The sequence below is a fragment of the Bufo bufo genome, chromosome 9 (assembly GCF_905171765.1).
Source record: "Bufo bufo chromosome 9, aBufBuf1.1, whole genome shotgun sequence".
Lineage (NCBI taxonomy): Eukaryota > Metazoa > Chordata > Amphibia > Anura > Bufonidae > Bufo > Bufo bufo.
The window spans coordinates 19,836,773-19,854,019 of NC_053397.1; the positions used below are offsets into that span (position 1 = coordinate 19,836,773).

A 17,247-nucleotide genomic window follows, 5' to 3' on the forward strand; every position below is an offset into this window, starting at 1 on the left:
TAGTATATTCTAACCTGAAGCGTCCCCATCACCATGGGAACGCCTCTGTGTTAGAATATACTGTCGGATTTGAGTTTTCACGAAGTGAAAACTCATCTCTGAAAAAGCTTTTATGCAGACGGATCTTCGGATCCGTCTGTATAAAAACTAACCTACGGCCACGGATCACGGACACGGATGCCAATCTTGTGTGAATCCGTGTTCTTTCACGGACCCATTGACTTGAATGGGTCCGTGAACCGTTGGCCGTGAAAAAAATAGGACAGGTCATATTTTTTTCACGGCCAGGAAACACGGCTCACGGATGCGGCTGCCAAACGGTGCATTTTCCGATTTTTCCACGGACCCATTGAAAGTCAATGGGTCCGCGAAAAAAAACGGCACAACGGCCACGGGTGCACACAACGGTCGTGTGCATGAGGCCTAACAAAACATTGAACTTAAGGCTGTAATGTAACAAAATACGGAAAAAGTGAAGGGGGGTGAATACTTTTGTATAGTGTTAAAATGTGGACTTTCACCTACACGTATCTAAACCCTCCTAGCACTGCTCAGTTGCTAAGGGGAGGGGCCACATCTCAGACCGCATGACCTCATTAGCATACAAAGTCTAGAGGTCCAACGATCATAATCTTGAGGTTCATTAAGAGGGCTGTTTGATATTGGAAAAACAGGGCTGCTATCTTGCTGAAACAGTGCCACCCTTCTCTATAGGCCGTTCCTGGTACTGCAATATATGAAGTGAATAGGGCTGAGCTGCAATACCAGACACAGCCCATGGACAAGAGAGACAGCAGGTGTTTCAGAAAGTCAGCAGCCATATTTATCTAACTCTGTACACCCCCTTTAAGCCATTAGAGCCCCTGATTTCAAATCCGAATAGGATTCTGTATAAAAAAATAAAATAAACAATATGCTTTTTTAATTGAACTGATTGCAGAATTAAATAGAAACCAATAAAAACAACAAGAGGCAAATAAGCAACGTGGTAAAATAGAAAAAATAAATCCTGACTTTGTTCATCAATCACAGGAATACAAGGAGGACGTAAAACAATCATAGTGTGCAGCAAAAGAAAAGGGCTGGAGGTTGTACTGTGGCTGCTGAACTACAAATCCCAGGATCCCTAGTGGAGCTCCGGACAAAACTGTAAGGAATGCACCAGGCATGAAAGGCAGAGCATGACAAAGGGATTCAAGGAACATCAGAGAGCCTCTCTGTGTCATGCTCCGCCCCCTCAGACCCTGTACTAGGTATGGCACAGAGCATCAGTCTTACTGAGGGTTCCTTTAAACACCCTCCACCACTTCAAGGTGTTCACAGTCTGGCCACATACAATTTTCTGGATGACAACATATAATAATTTCATTATTGCAAAACTACAACTCCCAGCATGCCCCAACAGCCCCAAGTTCAGCTGTTTCAGTGTAGCTCTGGAACTAACTGTGTAGTGGATGGAGCTGTGTATTTCCAGAGGCGGAGCTATTCTGAAACAGCTGATGATCAGGGGTGGAGTGTGTCAGACCCCTGCAGATCAGATACTGACGGCCTAGCCTGAACATGGGCCTTCACTTGTAAAAAGCTGGATGACCCCTTTAAATTCTGAGTTGCCTACAGTCACCACTAGCAGGACCTTACTTGAAAAGTAATCTTTTCAGTGAGCTCCCCCTAGTGGTGGCTGCAGGTAGCCAGAATTTTCTCTATAGCTGCTTAAGAGGAGTTGAGGATCTGGAGCTAGGTATCACAAAGAGAAGAGAAGATTGTAATTAACTGCAAGGTGCATAGATTAAGAAAAAGGGGCACAGTAGGAGTCCAGCTAGCACGGCATGCTGGGACTTGCACTTCTGAGCCACGTTATGTCTTCAATGCAGTCTTATCATAGTCGTGTGATTAAATATATCCATTTCCTATAAATAAAAAGCTACAGTCTTATAATCTTCAGGATTATGTGACAATGGACACAGGTGAATGTAGATATAAAAAGCTACTTTACAATTCATCAGCCCTTGAAACCGTCTTGGCCGCTGATTGATCAGATTTCTATGATTGGAAGATCCGTTCCCTTTGATTAGCATCTCAACATTTAAAAGAAGAAGACCGAACAAGTCCTGGAGATTGTCTTACAGGTCTTCTATACGGCTCAGTGTAGAGCACAAACGAGGTCATCATGGCTTCTGGATTCCCAGGTTTCTGGAAAGTTCATCACACTATAGCACTGGCTCCTCGAAGGCCCACGCCTCGGGCGAACTGTTCGAGAAGACCACTGATTGCCCCCGATGGGCTTGGCGGCACGGTTCTTAGGCCTATTGTGGTATTGTAGGCTGACAGAAAGATGGACTGTACAGCTTCTAGCCGTTGTGCCCTCTCTGTCTGTGTTGTATGCCTGAAAGAGAGAAACATATACTAAATATTTCGGTCACCAAAAGAAAAAAAAAAAGCAAAAAAAAAAAAAAAAAGGATCCTCCTTTGCAAACAATTCTTTGCATCTCCTAAAGGCACCAAAAAAATGTAGAATGAAGCAATTTTGCAACAGGTCTGATTAAAAAATTTCCTACGGTTTTGATTCTACAGTTCCTGTGCAAACTATGCATCTCCATGGTAACAGACTACAAACAAACCATGTGTAGTCTGATGCTGCAGTTTTACTTCCTTCCATCTGTTCTCAACTTCTGGCAGGGGACAAATGGAATAAAGTGCAAGCTGCAGGGTTGGTTGTCGGTTACCATGGAGATGCATAAATCTGCCCTGGAGATGTAGATACAAAATGGTAGGGAATTTTCAATTAACACGATTTTTGCAATGTCTCATTTTAGATTAATTGGTACAATTTAAAAAATAAATTGATTGCAAAGGTGGACATAACCTTTAAAGTTTGCTGAGGTTACGTGTTCTGCACTCAGAGCTGAAATCAAAATTCTACAGGTTTCTCCTTAGGATGTCAGCAGTGTGCTGATGGACACACCAGTATCAGTTTCCATTGTACATTTCTCCTTCAAACTCATATATGTAACATGTCATATTATTTTCAATTGTAAACCTAATTCTCAAAAACTGATTGTATTCCTACTGACACCAAATGCTGCCTTGTTCATAAAAGTGAAGGCGAGCAAGAGGTTGTCACAGCCCAGCCCTTCTGTGGGGTATCACTGATTAACGGCAGCAAAAGCCCTATAAAACTATAAAGCGGATTAAAGTTGCAAATCCCTGTAAAACTATTCTTTTCTTTGAATGATGTGCTGTTGCTCTGTTATTTCTCCTGAAAACATATACATTGACTGCTGGGTATTACCGCTACCCTTATCGACGGTGGGTAGCCCTACAAACTTTAACGCTGCTCAATAGCCAGTTATGTGCATCCAAATGAATCAGTAGGCAATTTTTTAAATTCATTTCCAGGAAGAATAATTGAGGAATTGCACAGCGCATAGTTCAGAGAGAAGTATACAGGCTACTCAACTTCAGTTTCAGTGCTAGGGTTTCAATGCTATATGGCCCTCTCATAGGTGACCCTGTGCATCCTGAAAGGCGTAAGTGACGTATATGCGTTATTAAAGGCCATCTTCACCGACAAGGTCTGCCTGCTTGACAAGGAAGAAAATTAGAGCTTACAATTTTATTCTCCCGTCCAATGTAGTCCAAAACTACTTTTAGTTTGGGAAGAAGTAATCTCTAATGGAGCCAGAAAACAACGGCGTTGACATCTAAAATCTGAAGATTACAAGAGCGTCTCATCTTTAAGGAATACAGAAGGGTCTGAATGTACAGACGAGACCCCCGAATATTGCTGCGGGAGATTCCCACTGTTACATTACATCGGGCGACTCAAGAAAATATCATAGTAAGAAAACTCAATTGTGAGAAAATGGTCGTATCCTGCAGTCACTTGAGATGCGGTTCTGATATATTACTGCTATTTTCCAATTATACAAGTCACATAGCGATCCTAAGATACACGCTGTTAACGACTTCCCGCAACTGTAACGCCGAAAGGCGTCATTGCGGCGGCTCCCCCAGGCTACGCTAACGCCAATAGGCGTCATCTCGCGTGAGCCGAGATTTCCTGTGAACGCGCGCACACAGGCGCGCGCGCTCACAGGAACGGAAGGTAAGAGAGTTGATCTCCAGCCTGCCAGCGGCGATCGTTCGCTGGCAGGCTGGAGATGTGTTTTTTTTAACCCCTAACAGGTATATTAGACGCTGTTTTGATAACAGCGTCTAATATACCTGCTACCTGGTCCTCTGGTGGTCCCCTTTGTTTGGATCGACCACCAGAGGACACAGGTAGCTCAGTAAAGTAGCACCAAGCACCACTACACTACACTACACCCCCCCCCCGTCACTTATTAACCCCTTATTAGCCCCTGATCACCCCTGATCACCCCATATAGACTCCCTGATCACCCCCCTGTCATTGATCACCCCCCTGTCATTGATCACCCCCCTGTAAAGCTCCATTCAGACGTCCGCATGATTTTTACGGATCCACTGATAGATGGATCGGATCCGCAAAACGCATCCGGACGTCTGAATGAAGCCTTACAGGGGCGTGATCAATGACTGTGGTGATCACCCCATATAGACTCCCTGATCACCCCCCTGTCATTGATTACCCCCCTGTAAAGCTCCATTCAGACGTCCGCATGATTTTTACGGATCCACTGATAGATGGATCGGATCCGCAAAACGCATCTGGACGTCTGAATGAAGCCTTACAGGGGCATGATCAATGACTGTGGTGATCACCCCATATAGACTCCCTGATCACCCCCCTGTAAAGCTCCATTCAGATGTCCGCATGATTTTTACGGATGCACTGATAGATGGATCGGATCCGCAAAACGCATCCGGACGTCTGAATGAAGCCTTACAGGGGCATGATCAATGATTGTGGTGATCACCCCATATAGACTCCCTGATCACCCCCCTGTCATTGATTACACCCCTGTCATTGATCACCCCCCTGTAAAGCTCCATTCAGATGTCCGCATGATTTTTACGGATGCACTGATAGATGGATCGGATCCGCAAAACGCATCCGGACGTCTGAATGAAGCCTTACAGGGGCATGATCAATGACTGTGGTGATCACCCCCCTGTCATTGATTACCCCCCTGTAAAGCTCCATTCAGATGTCCGCATGATTTTTACGGATGCACTGATAGATGGATCGGATCCGCAAAACGCATCCGGACGTCTGAATGAAGCCTTACAGGGGCGTGATCAATGACTGTGGTTATCACCCCATATAGACTCCCTGATCACCCCCCTGTCATTGATTACACCCTTGTCATTGATCACCCCCCTGTAAAGCTCCATTCAGATGTCCGCATGATTTTTACGGATGCACTGATAGATGGATCGGATCCGCAAAACGCATCCGGACGTCTGAATGAAGCCTTACAGGGGCGTGATCAATGACTGTGGTGATCACCCCATATAGACTCCCTGATCACCCCCCTGTCATTGATTACCCCCCTGTCATTGATTACCCCCCTGTAAAGCTCCATTCAGACGTCCACATGATTTTTACGGATCCACTGATAGATGGATCGGATCCGCAAAACGCATCCGGACGTCTGAATGAAGCCTTACAGGGGCATGATCAATGACTGTGGTGATCACCCCATATAGACTCCCTGATCACCCCCCTGTCATTGATTACCCCCCTGTCATTGATTACCCCCCTGTCATTGATTACCCCCCTGTAAAGCTCCATTCAGATGTCCGCATGATTTTTACGGATGCACTGATAGATGGATCGGATCCGCAAAACGCATACGGACGTCTGAATGAAGCCTTACACGGGCGTGATCAATGACTGTGGTTATCACCCCATATAGACTCCCTGATCACCCCCCTGTCATTGATCACCCCCCCTGTCATTGATCACCCCTCTGTAAGGCTCCATTCAGACATTTTTTTGGCCCAAGTTAGAGGAATTATTATTTTTTTTTTCTTACAAAGTCTCATATTCCACTAACTTGTGTCAAAAAATAAAATCTCACATGAACTCACCATACCCCTCACGGAAACCAAATGCGTAAAAATTTTAGACATTTATATTCCAGACTTCTTCTCACGCTTTAGGGCCCCTAGAATGCCAGGGCAGTATAAATACCCCACATGTGACCCCATTTCGGAAAGAAGACACCCCCAGGTATTCCGTGAGGGGCATATTGAGTCCATGAAAGATTGAAATTTTTGTCCCAAGTTAGCGGAACGGGAGACTTTGTAAGAAAAAAATTAAAAATATCAATTTCCGCTAACTTGTGCCAAAAAAAAAAAATTTCTATGAACTCGCCATGCCCCTCATTGAATACCTTGGGGTGTCTTCTTTCCAAAATGGGGTCACATGTGGGGTATTTATACTGCCCTGGCATTCTAGGGGCCCCAAAGCGTGAGAAGAAGTCTGGTATCCAAATGTCTAAAAATGCCCTCCTAAAAGGAATTTGGGCACCTTTGCGCATCTAGGCTGCAATAAAGTGTCACACATCTGGTATCGCCGTACTCAGGAGAAGTTGGGGAATGTGTTTTGGGGTGTCATTTTACATATACCCATGCTGGGTGAGAGAAATATCTTGGTCAAATGCCAACTTTGTATAAAAAAATGGGAAAAGTTGTCTTTTGCCAAGATATTTCTCTCACCCAGCAAGGGTATATGTAAAATGACACCCCAAAACACATTCCCCAACTTCTCCTGAATACGGCGATACCACATGTGTGACACTTTTTTGCAGCCTAGGTGGGCAAAGGGGCCCATATTCCAAAGAGCACCTTTACATATACCCATGCTGGGTGAGAGAAATATCTTGGCAAAAGACAACTTTTCACATTTTTTTATACAAAGTTGGCATTTGACCAAGATATTTATCTCACCCAGCATGGGTATATGTAAAATGACACCCCAAAACACATTCCTCAACTTCTCCTGAGTACGTAGATACCAGATGTGTGACACTTTTTTGCAGCCTAGGTGGGCAAAGGGGCCACATTCCAAAGAGCACCTTTCGGATTTCACAGGTCATTTTTTACAGAATTTGATTTCAAACTCCTTACCACACATTTGGGCCCCTAGAATGCCAGGGCAGTATAACTACCCCACAAGTGACCCCATTTTGGAAAGAAGAGACCCCAAGGTATTCGCTGATGGGCATAGTGAGTTCATGGAAGTTTTTATTTTTTGTCACAAGTTAGTGGAATATGAGACTTTGTATGAAAAAAAAAAAATCATCATTTTCCGCTAACTTGTGACAAAAAATAAAAAGTTCTATGAACTCACTATGCCCATCAGCGAATACCTTAGGGTGTGTACTTTCCGAAATGGGGTCATTTGTGGGGTGTTTGTACTGTCTGGGCATTGTAGAACCTCAGGAAACATGACAGGTGCTCAGAAAGTCAGAGCTGCTTCAAAAAGCGGAAATTCACATTTTTGTACCATAGTTTGTAAACGCTATAACTTTTACCCAAACCATTTTTTTTTTACCCAAACATTTTTTTTTTATCAAAGACATGTAGAACTATAAATTTAGAGCAAAATTTCTATATGGATCTCGTTTTTTTTTGCAAAATTTTACAACTGAAAGTGAAAAATGTCATTTTTTTGCAAAAAAATCGTTAGATTTCGATTAATAACAAAAAAAGTAAAAATGTCAGCAGCAATGAAATACCACCAAATGAAAGCTCTATTAGTGAGAAGAAAAGGAGGTAAAATTCATTTGGGTTGTAAGTTGCATGACCGAGCAATAAACGGTGAAAGTAGTGTAGTGCCGATTTGTAAAAAAGGGCCTGGTCTTTAGGGGGGTATAAACCTGTGGTCCTTAAGTGGTTAAATAAGATGCCTGCTATAAACTGTCCTTGGATGGAAAGAATAGAGAGAGATTAAAGAGAGAGATTATAGAGAGGGATTAGAGAGATAGGGAGAGACAAGATAGATGAAAGAGAGAGACGATACTCCACGGACTACTATACACCGACCCTGGGTGTGTCCCCATTTCTCAACCCCCTATTTCCCACAAGCTTTGGCAATACTAATGTATAATTTAGACCTGCCAATAAAGCTTTTTTGATTGATAGATAGATCCACCTGTAGGAGGTGGAGGATGAGGCCCACTTCCTGATATACTGTCCCAAATACTCAGCAGTGAGGGACATCCACTTTAGGAGACTCTCTGATCTCTGCCCAGACTTCAGCTCCATGGAGGAGGAAGAGAAGCTGCCCATCCTGCTGGGAGAGGAAGAGAACACTGTGGACATAGCAGCACAATATATATCAGTGCCTCTCACAGACTGAGAGGAGCGTGATATGCCATGGACTCCGATACCCTGACCCGGGGTGTGTCCACACCCCCCCCCTGTCATAATATGCCACGGACTCCTATACACTGACGACCCCAGGTATGTCCCCATTTCTCAACCCCCTTTTTTCCACATGCTTTGGCAATAATAATGTATAATTTTAGACCTGCCAATAAAGCTTTTTTGATTTGAGAGAGAGATATAGAAGAGAGATGAGATAGAGAGAGACGAGATAGAGAGAATAGAGAGATTAGACAAACAGATAGATAAGATCGACAGACAACAGCGGAGACAGGTACAACCCAGCCAACTATCCAGGGATAGCACTCTGGGGGAACTCCAACAGTTTTCTGAATAAGAGAATCCTCAAAATCCTTACCCAGCACAATGTCCTCAGCAAAAGCCAAACCACCACACCATGGACCACATCTACACCCTGCACAGCCTCCTAAAGAGCTATGTCCAGACCACCGCACCACAGACCACATCTACTCCCTGCACAGCCTCATCAAGAGCCACATCCAGACCACCGCATCATGGAGCACATCTACTCCCTGCACAGCCTCATCAAGAGCCACATTCAGACCACCGCATCATGAAGCACATCTACTCCCTGCACAGCCTCATCAAGAGCCACATGCAGACCACCGCATCATGGAGCACATCTACACCCTGCACAACCTCATGAAGAGCCAGGTTCCGACCACCGCATCATGGAGCACATCTACACCCTGCACAACCTCATGAAGAGCCAGGTCCCGACCACCACACCACAGAGCACATCTACACCCTGCACAGCCCCCTCAAGAGCATAGGCTCATCAAGAGTCATGACCAGACCAACACACCATCGACCACATCTACTCCCTGCACAGCCTGATCAAGAGCCAGGTCCAGACCACCACACCACAAAGCACATCTACACCCTGCATAACCTCAAGAGCTACGTCCAGACCACTGCATCACAGAGCACATCTACACCCTGCACAGCCTAATCAAGAGCCACATCCACAATACAAAGCATGGAAAGATCTATGCCTTGTTTTGTGGACTTTAAGAAGGCCTATGACTCAGTGTGGCACCCGGGCCTATTCCTGAAACATCTGGAAAGTGGGATAGGAGAAAAAATATACAGTATGATATCATCAGAAGCTCCTAAACTGAGAACAGATGCAGCGTGACGGTAAATTGGAGCTTATTTCCAGCAGAGCCGATTAGTCAGACAGGGCTGCAGCCTCAGTCCATACCTCTTCAACATATACATCAATGAGCTGGCAGCGGCTCTGGAGTCCTCCTCAGTACTAGGTTTTACCTCTCATGACACCGAGGTGAAATTTCTGCTGTATACTGATGACCTCCTGCTACTGTCTCCAACTAAGAAAGGTCTCAAAACTGCAAATCCTGTATAAATTCAGCACCACCACATGTGATTTGTCTATCAATCTAAAGAAAACCAACATCATGGTGTTCCAGAAGAGAAACCAGCCGGGCATCCTCACTTCCTGCTAACTAACTGTCCACTTTCAGAAACCTACAGGTACACATACCTGGGACAAGAAATTAGCCCGTCAGGGAGCTTTAAGAAACCTAAAGAAACACTAGACAAGGCGTGCAAAACCTTCAATGCCATTAGAAGGCGTCTGCACCATCTCAAACGACCAGTAAACATCTGGCTTAAAATATTTGATAGCATCATCGTCCCATTCATCCTGTATGGCAGCGAAGTCTGGGGTCCGGATACATATCCTGACTGGTCAAAGTGGGATTCTGGGCCACCAGGAATATTCCACTTGGAATTCTGCAAACACCTTCTCCAGGTTCACTGGAGCACCTCAAACAGAGCACATTGTACCTTGTCCAGAAGAGGGCACTATCATTCAGAGCCTATCTATATCACAGCAGTCCAAGCTCCTACCATCACAAGGCCTTGCCGCACCAAGAAGCCCCAGGAAAAGGAAGCACCCAGAACAGTTCACTCAAATCCATCCTGACCAAGCCACCAACCAGTACAGCCTGAAAAAGTGGGGAACATATCAGTGTCGGGAGGAACGACATAAGAGCCCCACAGAAGCTGAAATATACAACAGCATACACAGGGAATACAAGCTGCCCCATATCTGGAGAAACTACCCAACCACAGAGACTGACAGATCCCTTAGCCGCTGCATTATGATTGGGGGGGGATCTGTGGATGGGACTGTTATGGGGGGGGGGGGGGGGGGGGATCTGTGGATGACACATATAACAGTGTCATCCACAGATCCACCACCCCATAACAGTGCCATCCACAGATCCCCCCATAACAGTGCCATCCACAGATCCCCCCCATCATAATGCCATCCACAGACCCCCCCACCATCATGCCATCCACAGACCACCCCCCCATCATAATGCCATCCACAGATCCCCCACATAACAGTGCCATCCACAAATCCCCCACCCCATAACAGTGCATCATCCACAGATCCCCCATAATAGTGTCATGCACAGACCGCCATTAGTTCAAACCCGCCAAAAGCACACCTTTTGGTTATAAATATTTTTTTCTTATTTTCCTCCTCAAAAACCCAGGTGCGTCTTATGGGCCGGTGCGTCTTATAGGGCGAAAAATACGTTATTTAGTAGAGATATTTAGATGAACAGGGCCATCAATAAAAATCAAAACGGGGTCATCATACTGTCTTAAGACACATCAGCACAAGAACCATTGAAAGAGATATACATTGAGTTCCCAAGATCTGGCAGCTAGACGTAAGCCTGGGGCATTATAACACAATGCCAAGCGCATCTTGGTTTGGTGGATCCTAGAAGACTTATTTCCCAAATGCAGAAGGCCAACAGTAAAGTTTCATGGAGAAGTAATGATCTCTGTGGATGCTTTTTTAATGGTTTGGGCTCACTGGTTTTAGTGAAGAGAACACGCAAGGTGGCAGAGTTAAGTGTTTATGACCTTCACTGCACAAATCCCTGACCTCAACAGATCGAATGCCCACTATATGCCAGGCCCTATTTCCCAACATGGCACTTGTGGCTGAATACATTTGAATCTCTGCAGTCTTTCCAGAAAAGTAGAGGGCATTATTGCAGCAAAGGGAGACCAACGCCATAGAGCCTCCCCTCCACAACATGGGAGTTGGACCCCCCCCCCCAACTGCTCGCTATACCATAGGAAGATCCGCTGCAAAGCTCAAACTGACTGGCTGGCTTTTTCTGCTCATGCATGAAGTACCCACATATGTTTCCCCTCCACCCGCTAACCATGACCATTGGAGAGATCCCCCATTGCACTGGAGACCTAATGGTCATACAAATGCCGCCCACCAACTCTATACAGGCCTCATGGCATCCGAGTAGTCTGCCTCTGTATTATATATGCCCTGGTTGTCCCACTTCAGTAAGTGGCATTTATCATGTAGAGAAAGTTAATACAAGGCACTTACTAATGTATTGTGATTGTCCATATTGCCTCCTTTGCTGGCTGGATCCATTTTTTCATTACATTATACACTGCTCATTTCCATGGTTACAGACCACCCTGCAATCCAGCAGCGGTGGTCATGCTTGCACACTATAGGAAAAAAGAGTCAGCCTCTCTGGTGGCCGGGAACGTGGGAGCGCACATAGGCTAGTGTTTTTTTTCCTATATTGTGCAAGCACGACCACCACTGATGGATTGCAGGGTGGTCTGTAACCATGGAAACAAGCAGTGTATAATGTGATTGGAAAAATTAATCCAGCCAGCAAAGGAGGCAATATGGAGAATCACAATACATTAGTAAGTGCCTTGTATTAACTTTCTCTACATGATAAATGCCACTTACTGAAGTGAGACGACCCCTTTAAGGTTACCCGTTTCTGGGGACGGGGGGGCCCAATGCATTATTACATGGATAGAGAAGCTGAGTTTCAGCCGCCCCTCCATGGACCACACAGCAGCAGAAGCCACCATTACGGTACGCATATCCATAAAGTCTTGACTAGTAAGTCACTGTCAACAAGTAAATCACTGGATATATATGACGTACATCTGGTATACCTACAGCCTATTGTGGGTTAACCCCTGAAAGCACGCGATCACTTATAACAAGGACAAGCTGGTTCAGAGCCATCCACCGTGCATTACCGCCCTGTGGACCGACATGAGCGATTACAGTGGAGCCTCCGCACTTACACAACGCCGGGTCTATGGGGACTCTGCTAGCCAAGTACACTTCTCCTAAATTGCTCTACTGCAGTCAGTCAAATGTCAGGTGCTTTATTTTTAGAAGCAGCTGTTCCCTGGTCGCTCCAGCTGCTTGAAATATGCATATGTGAGCATCTATAGCGCTATGTATTCCTCTCCTGCACCGCCACAATGTAAACTGCTGGAAACTCTCTTGATATCCTGAGAATGCTTTCCAGACAGGGTCTGGTGTCTTATCCTGTGCATAGGAGCAGTATTATAATAGTAATATTCCTGTACATATGAGCAGTATTATAGTAGTTATATTCTTGTACATAGGAGCAGTATTATAGTAGTTATATTCTTGTACATAGGAGGCAGTATTATAGTAGTTATATTCTTGTACATAGGAGCAGTATTATAGTAGTTATATTCTTGTACATAGGAGCAGTATTATAGTAGTTATATTCTAGTACATAGGAGGCAGTATTATAGTAGTTATATTCTTGTACATAGGAGGCAGTATTATAGTAGTTATATTCTTGTACATAGGAGCAGCATTATAGTAGTTATATTCTTGTACATAGGAGCAGTATTATAGTAGTTATATTCTTGTACATAGGAGCAGTATTATAGTAGTTATATTCTTGTACATAGGAGGCAGTATTATAGTAGTTATATTCTTGTACATAGGAGCAGCATTATAGTAGTTATATTCTTGTACATAGGAGCAGCATTATAGTAGTTATATTCTTGTACATAGGAGCAGTATTATAGTAGTTATATTCTTGTACATAGGAGCAGTATTATAGTAGTTATATTCTTGTACATAGGAGCAGTATTATAGTAGTTATATTCTTGTACATAGGAGCAGTATTATAGTAGTTATATTCTTGTACATAGGAGCAGTATTATAGTAGTTATATTCTCGTACATAGGAGCAGTATTATAGTAGTTATATTCTCGTACATAGGAGCAGTATTATAGTAGTTATATTCTCGTACATAGGAGCAGTATTATAGTAGTTATATTCTCGTACATAGGAGCAGTATTATAGTAGTTATATTCTTGTGCATAGGAGGCAGTATTATAGTAGTTATATTCTTATACATAGGAGGCAGTATTATAGTAGTTATATTCTTGTACATAGGAGGCAGTATTATAGTAGTTATATTCTTGTACATAGGAGCAGTATTATAGTAGTTATATTCTTATACATAGGAGCAGTATTATAGTAGTTATATTCTTGCACATAGGAGCAGTATTATAGTGGTTATATTCTTATACATAGGAGGCAGTATTATAGTAGTTATATTCTCGTACATAGGAGCAGTATTATAGCAGTTATATTCTTGTACATAGGAGGCAGTATTATAGTAGTTATATTCTTGTACATAGGAGGCAGTATTATAGTAGTTATATTCTTGTACATAGGAGGCAGTATTATAGTGGTTATATTCTCATACATAGGAGGCAGTATTATAGTAGTTATATTCTTGTACATAGGAGGCAGTATCATAGTAGTTATATTCTTGTACATAGGCGGCAGTATTATAGTAGTTATATTCTTGTACATACCTTAAAGAGGACCTCCTCTCGTCTGTCCTGACAAGTCTGTTTCAGTAACACTTTGCATTTCCCATGTGATAAATCTGGAACATCTATTCTTAGGACTCTATACTGTGCTATTCCTCTATTATTACTGCTAGAAGTTACAAATGAAATGCTAGCAGTTTGTCATGAAGGTCCTGATGGGTGTTACCAGTTGGGTGTGTGTCCCTGCAGTCTGACACTGGCAGCACTGATTAGTGCAGGGACACAACCCTAACTGGTAACATTTATCTGGACCTTCATTGCAAACTGCTAGCAATTTATTGGTAACTTCACTCTCTCTACAGCACCAATGGCAATAGATAAGCGATGAAATCCAGATATGCGTCTTCGACTTGAGCTTATATCTTTTACTATATATTTATGTCACTTACTATGCCGTATTATCTAGAACATTTCTATAGTTATTTTCCTCTGGTCTATACTTTCAGATATTTCTACTTTTGAATGCTGTAATTATTGATATACAACTCATTCCTATATGGACAGGCCATTAAGCGGATATATATAATGGAGCTCCTCTGATGACATGTAAATGATAAAGTTAATCGAGGTATACTATATAACTACTCGATTATATCTTTTTTGATAAGGACATGCATATGATGGACACATTATGTTGATGCAATTATCAGCTACCTATATTGTAATTCTCCATTGCTTAAAATGTTTCTACCTTATTTCATTTATGTCAAAACTGATGTATTTATACCTGTTTTCACCTGTAGTGTTTGATAAAGGTCATCCTGATTGAATCTGTATAAATTGCCTTAAAAAATTCCAATAAAAATATGCGCTTATTTACCTTGATTATGGAGCGCGGAAGTGTGTGTTCTTAAAGGGGTTTTTCCTTTAAGAAAATAGCCAAGCTAAATCCATCGTCAGACAGCTGTTCCGGGGTGCTTGCCCCTCGTCAGTACGGAGTAGGATTCTGTCTGTGGATGGATATATGACTTGGCTATTTTCATGATCAAATAACGAAAAAAAAACTTGACTTATAGGGAGCCATTTCCAGTAGGTGGCACTAGCGAGATGGTTCTCTTTCTCTGGGACGTACGTCTTTGCATATTATGTTCCCATGGTGCATTGCCAGTAGGTTTCCATACACAGCTGGTCTCCTTAAGGATAGCCAGTACCTCTCCTAAGCTTCTTGCCATGAGGATATTCCCAGGGAAGTTTTTACCTTTGGACACAGAAAAAGAGAGGTCCAGCCTTACCCAAATTTACATCATATCTTCATATTATAACTGGCCCTGAAATTTTTGGATCAGGAGATTATCGTCCCAAGATAATGTTGTTTGTAGAATGCAGATTATCAATGCTTGGAGTTGGAGGAACTTTTACGTTTCGTGCTGCTCAGTACCATTCGATATCTATAATGTGGACACCTCCTATAGTTGGAGGATCCACAGCTGATCACCGTTACCTATACCATGGGGCAATACAACAGTCAGCAAGCTCATTCACTGAAGAGAAGAGCAGCCGACACTCTGGATCCACTTACAGGCCACTGCTAGGTTTCTCATCTGGGAAGCTGAAGGGGAGGAAGGTACCGGCGCTGAGGATACCATGGTCATGAACACTCCCACCCTCCGATACCATCTGCCAGCTGCCATAGTCTGTAGAGACGGAAGATCCAGGTAGGGAATGGTCCGCTGACCTGAGGCGAAGAGAGAGAAAGGGAAGACCGTGGGATGAGTTTCTTCTACTAAAAACAGAAAAAAAAATAAGACCTGTCCCCTTCATGCCGCTGAAGATGCCGCGTGCATAAGCTCTTGTCACTCTGCATCAGTGAAGAGAACTAAAGATGGTGCTGTCCACCACGAGGAGCGGGGCCCGAGGAACTGCTCTCCCCGAGAGATGGTCAACAGTTCTCTTACAATACGGAGCTACTGCGAAGCCAAGGTGCATGCAGAAATCAGCACACCCAAAGCGTGAGGACTCAGCCGATGACTAGGGCCTCCATATTAAGAGATATTAAAAGGTATCCCGACCAGATGCCATAAGCAAAAATATTCAAATAGGAAGAAGAAAAGATACACCACTGCCCGAAAGGAAAAGATTTAGAGGGAGAAAAAAAAAATCTTCAGTCAGGGTCATGATTAGTTGATGATTAAGATTTCAAGGCAAATTATTTCTTTGGGTTTGCACAATAATAAACGATTAGTACAATGTGAACTGATTTGACTGTAAATGTATCTTTAGTCTATAAACATTTTTTATTTTTTTTTGAGAGAGGCCCAATAGGGCTTCAAAGACCCTGGCAGATCAATGGCTGCAGGTGACCACTGTGGGTCCATCTTCAGAAACCCCTGACGATCAGATCCTAGGATAAGAGAAGCCATCTCTGACCATGCTTTTTCCCTACAGTGGCCACTACAGGGGAAAAGTGAAATTACACTCCACTTGTTCAAATGAATGGGCATCTACGTAATACATGGATGGGCCAAGTCCACTTGAGCGACAGTGGCTCCTTATCATCGCTCCCTGGTAGGGTAGTCATTAAAACCTCATCAAACCAACAGGTAAGAGCTGCCTACGAGTTTACAGCTGGACCATGAGTGGCCCATTGGTTGTGTTTCTGACCAGGATAACGTCCTATTTCTTCTTACCAAGCATGGCGATCATAATGTACAATCTTTGCACCAGTCTGACCAGTGTTTCCTATGTCTTGGGGCCGTAAGGGCACCTTGAAGTGAATGAGCTAAGCCCCCAATGATCTATGTAAAGAAGAAAGAAAAGTGCTAGATTTATTTCCTTTTTATGTAATATGTGCCCCCGACCTTATTCGCTCCTGGAGGTAATAGGCAAGTTATTTTATGCAATATATAACAATTTGTATTGAATCGTATAGAGAGTTTTCCATGAAGCCTTCGATGTGCTTTAGTAAGACACACATGCATCAGTCTCCACATGCAGAGAAGGACCGAGGTAAGTCAAATGCAAGGTGACAAAAGCGTCAGCACTGACAGTGACAGCAGAGCTCAATATAGGACGTTTGCTGATGGTATGTCCCTTATCAGCTGCTCCCCCTCCCCTCTCACAGCATCTGCAGCTGCATCCCCCTCCTCTCCATTATTTTTTTTTACTTTAGTACACTGAGGAGGTTTCTGAAAATGTACAGGCTGCAGAGAGTTGAGGAAGATGCCATTTTTCCCTAAGACATTACGAATATTTATG

General features: G+C 43.5%; 1 protein-coding gene across 7 annotated transcripts in view; it reads right to left on the reverse strand.

The window, feature by feature from the left end:
- Positions 1-907: 907 nt before the first annotated feature.
- MTMR14 (myotubularin related protein 14) overlaps positions 908-17,247 on the reverse strand; it is a 66,248-nt gene continuing 49,908 nt past the window's right edge. For 3 of the 7 annotated variants that reach the window (XM_040406629.1, XM_040406628.1, XM_040406633.1), the window contains exons 18-19: positions 15,572-15,727; positions 908-2,383 (exon numbers count right to left, since the gene is read on the reverse strand). In XM_040406629.1, coding sequence (XP_040262563.1) covers positions 2,203-2,383; positions 15,572-15,727 — 337 coding nt within the window. In that variant the 3' untranslated portion in view covers positions 908-2,202. Of the gene's footprint in view, positions 2,384-14,872; positions 15,251-15,310; positions 15,494-15,571; positions 15,728-17,247 lie in introns of those variants that run through there. The other 4 variants (XM_040406632.1, XM_040406630.1, XR_005774101.1 and 1 more) reach the window with 3 other exon arrangements.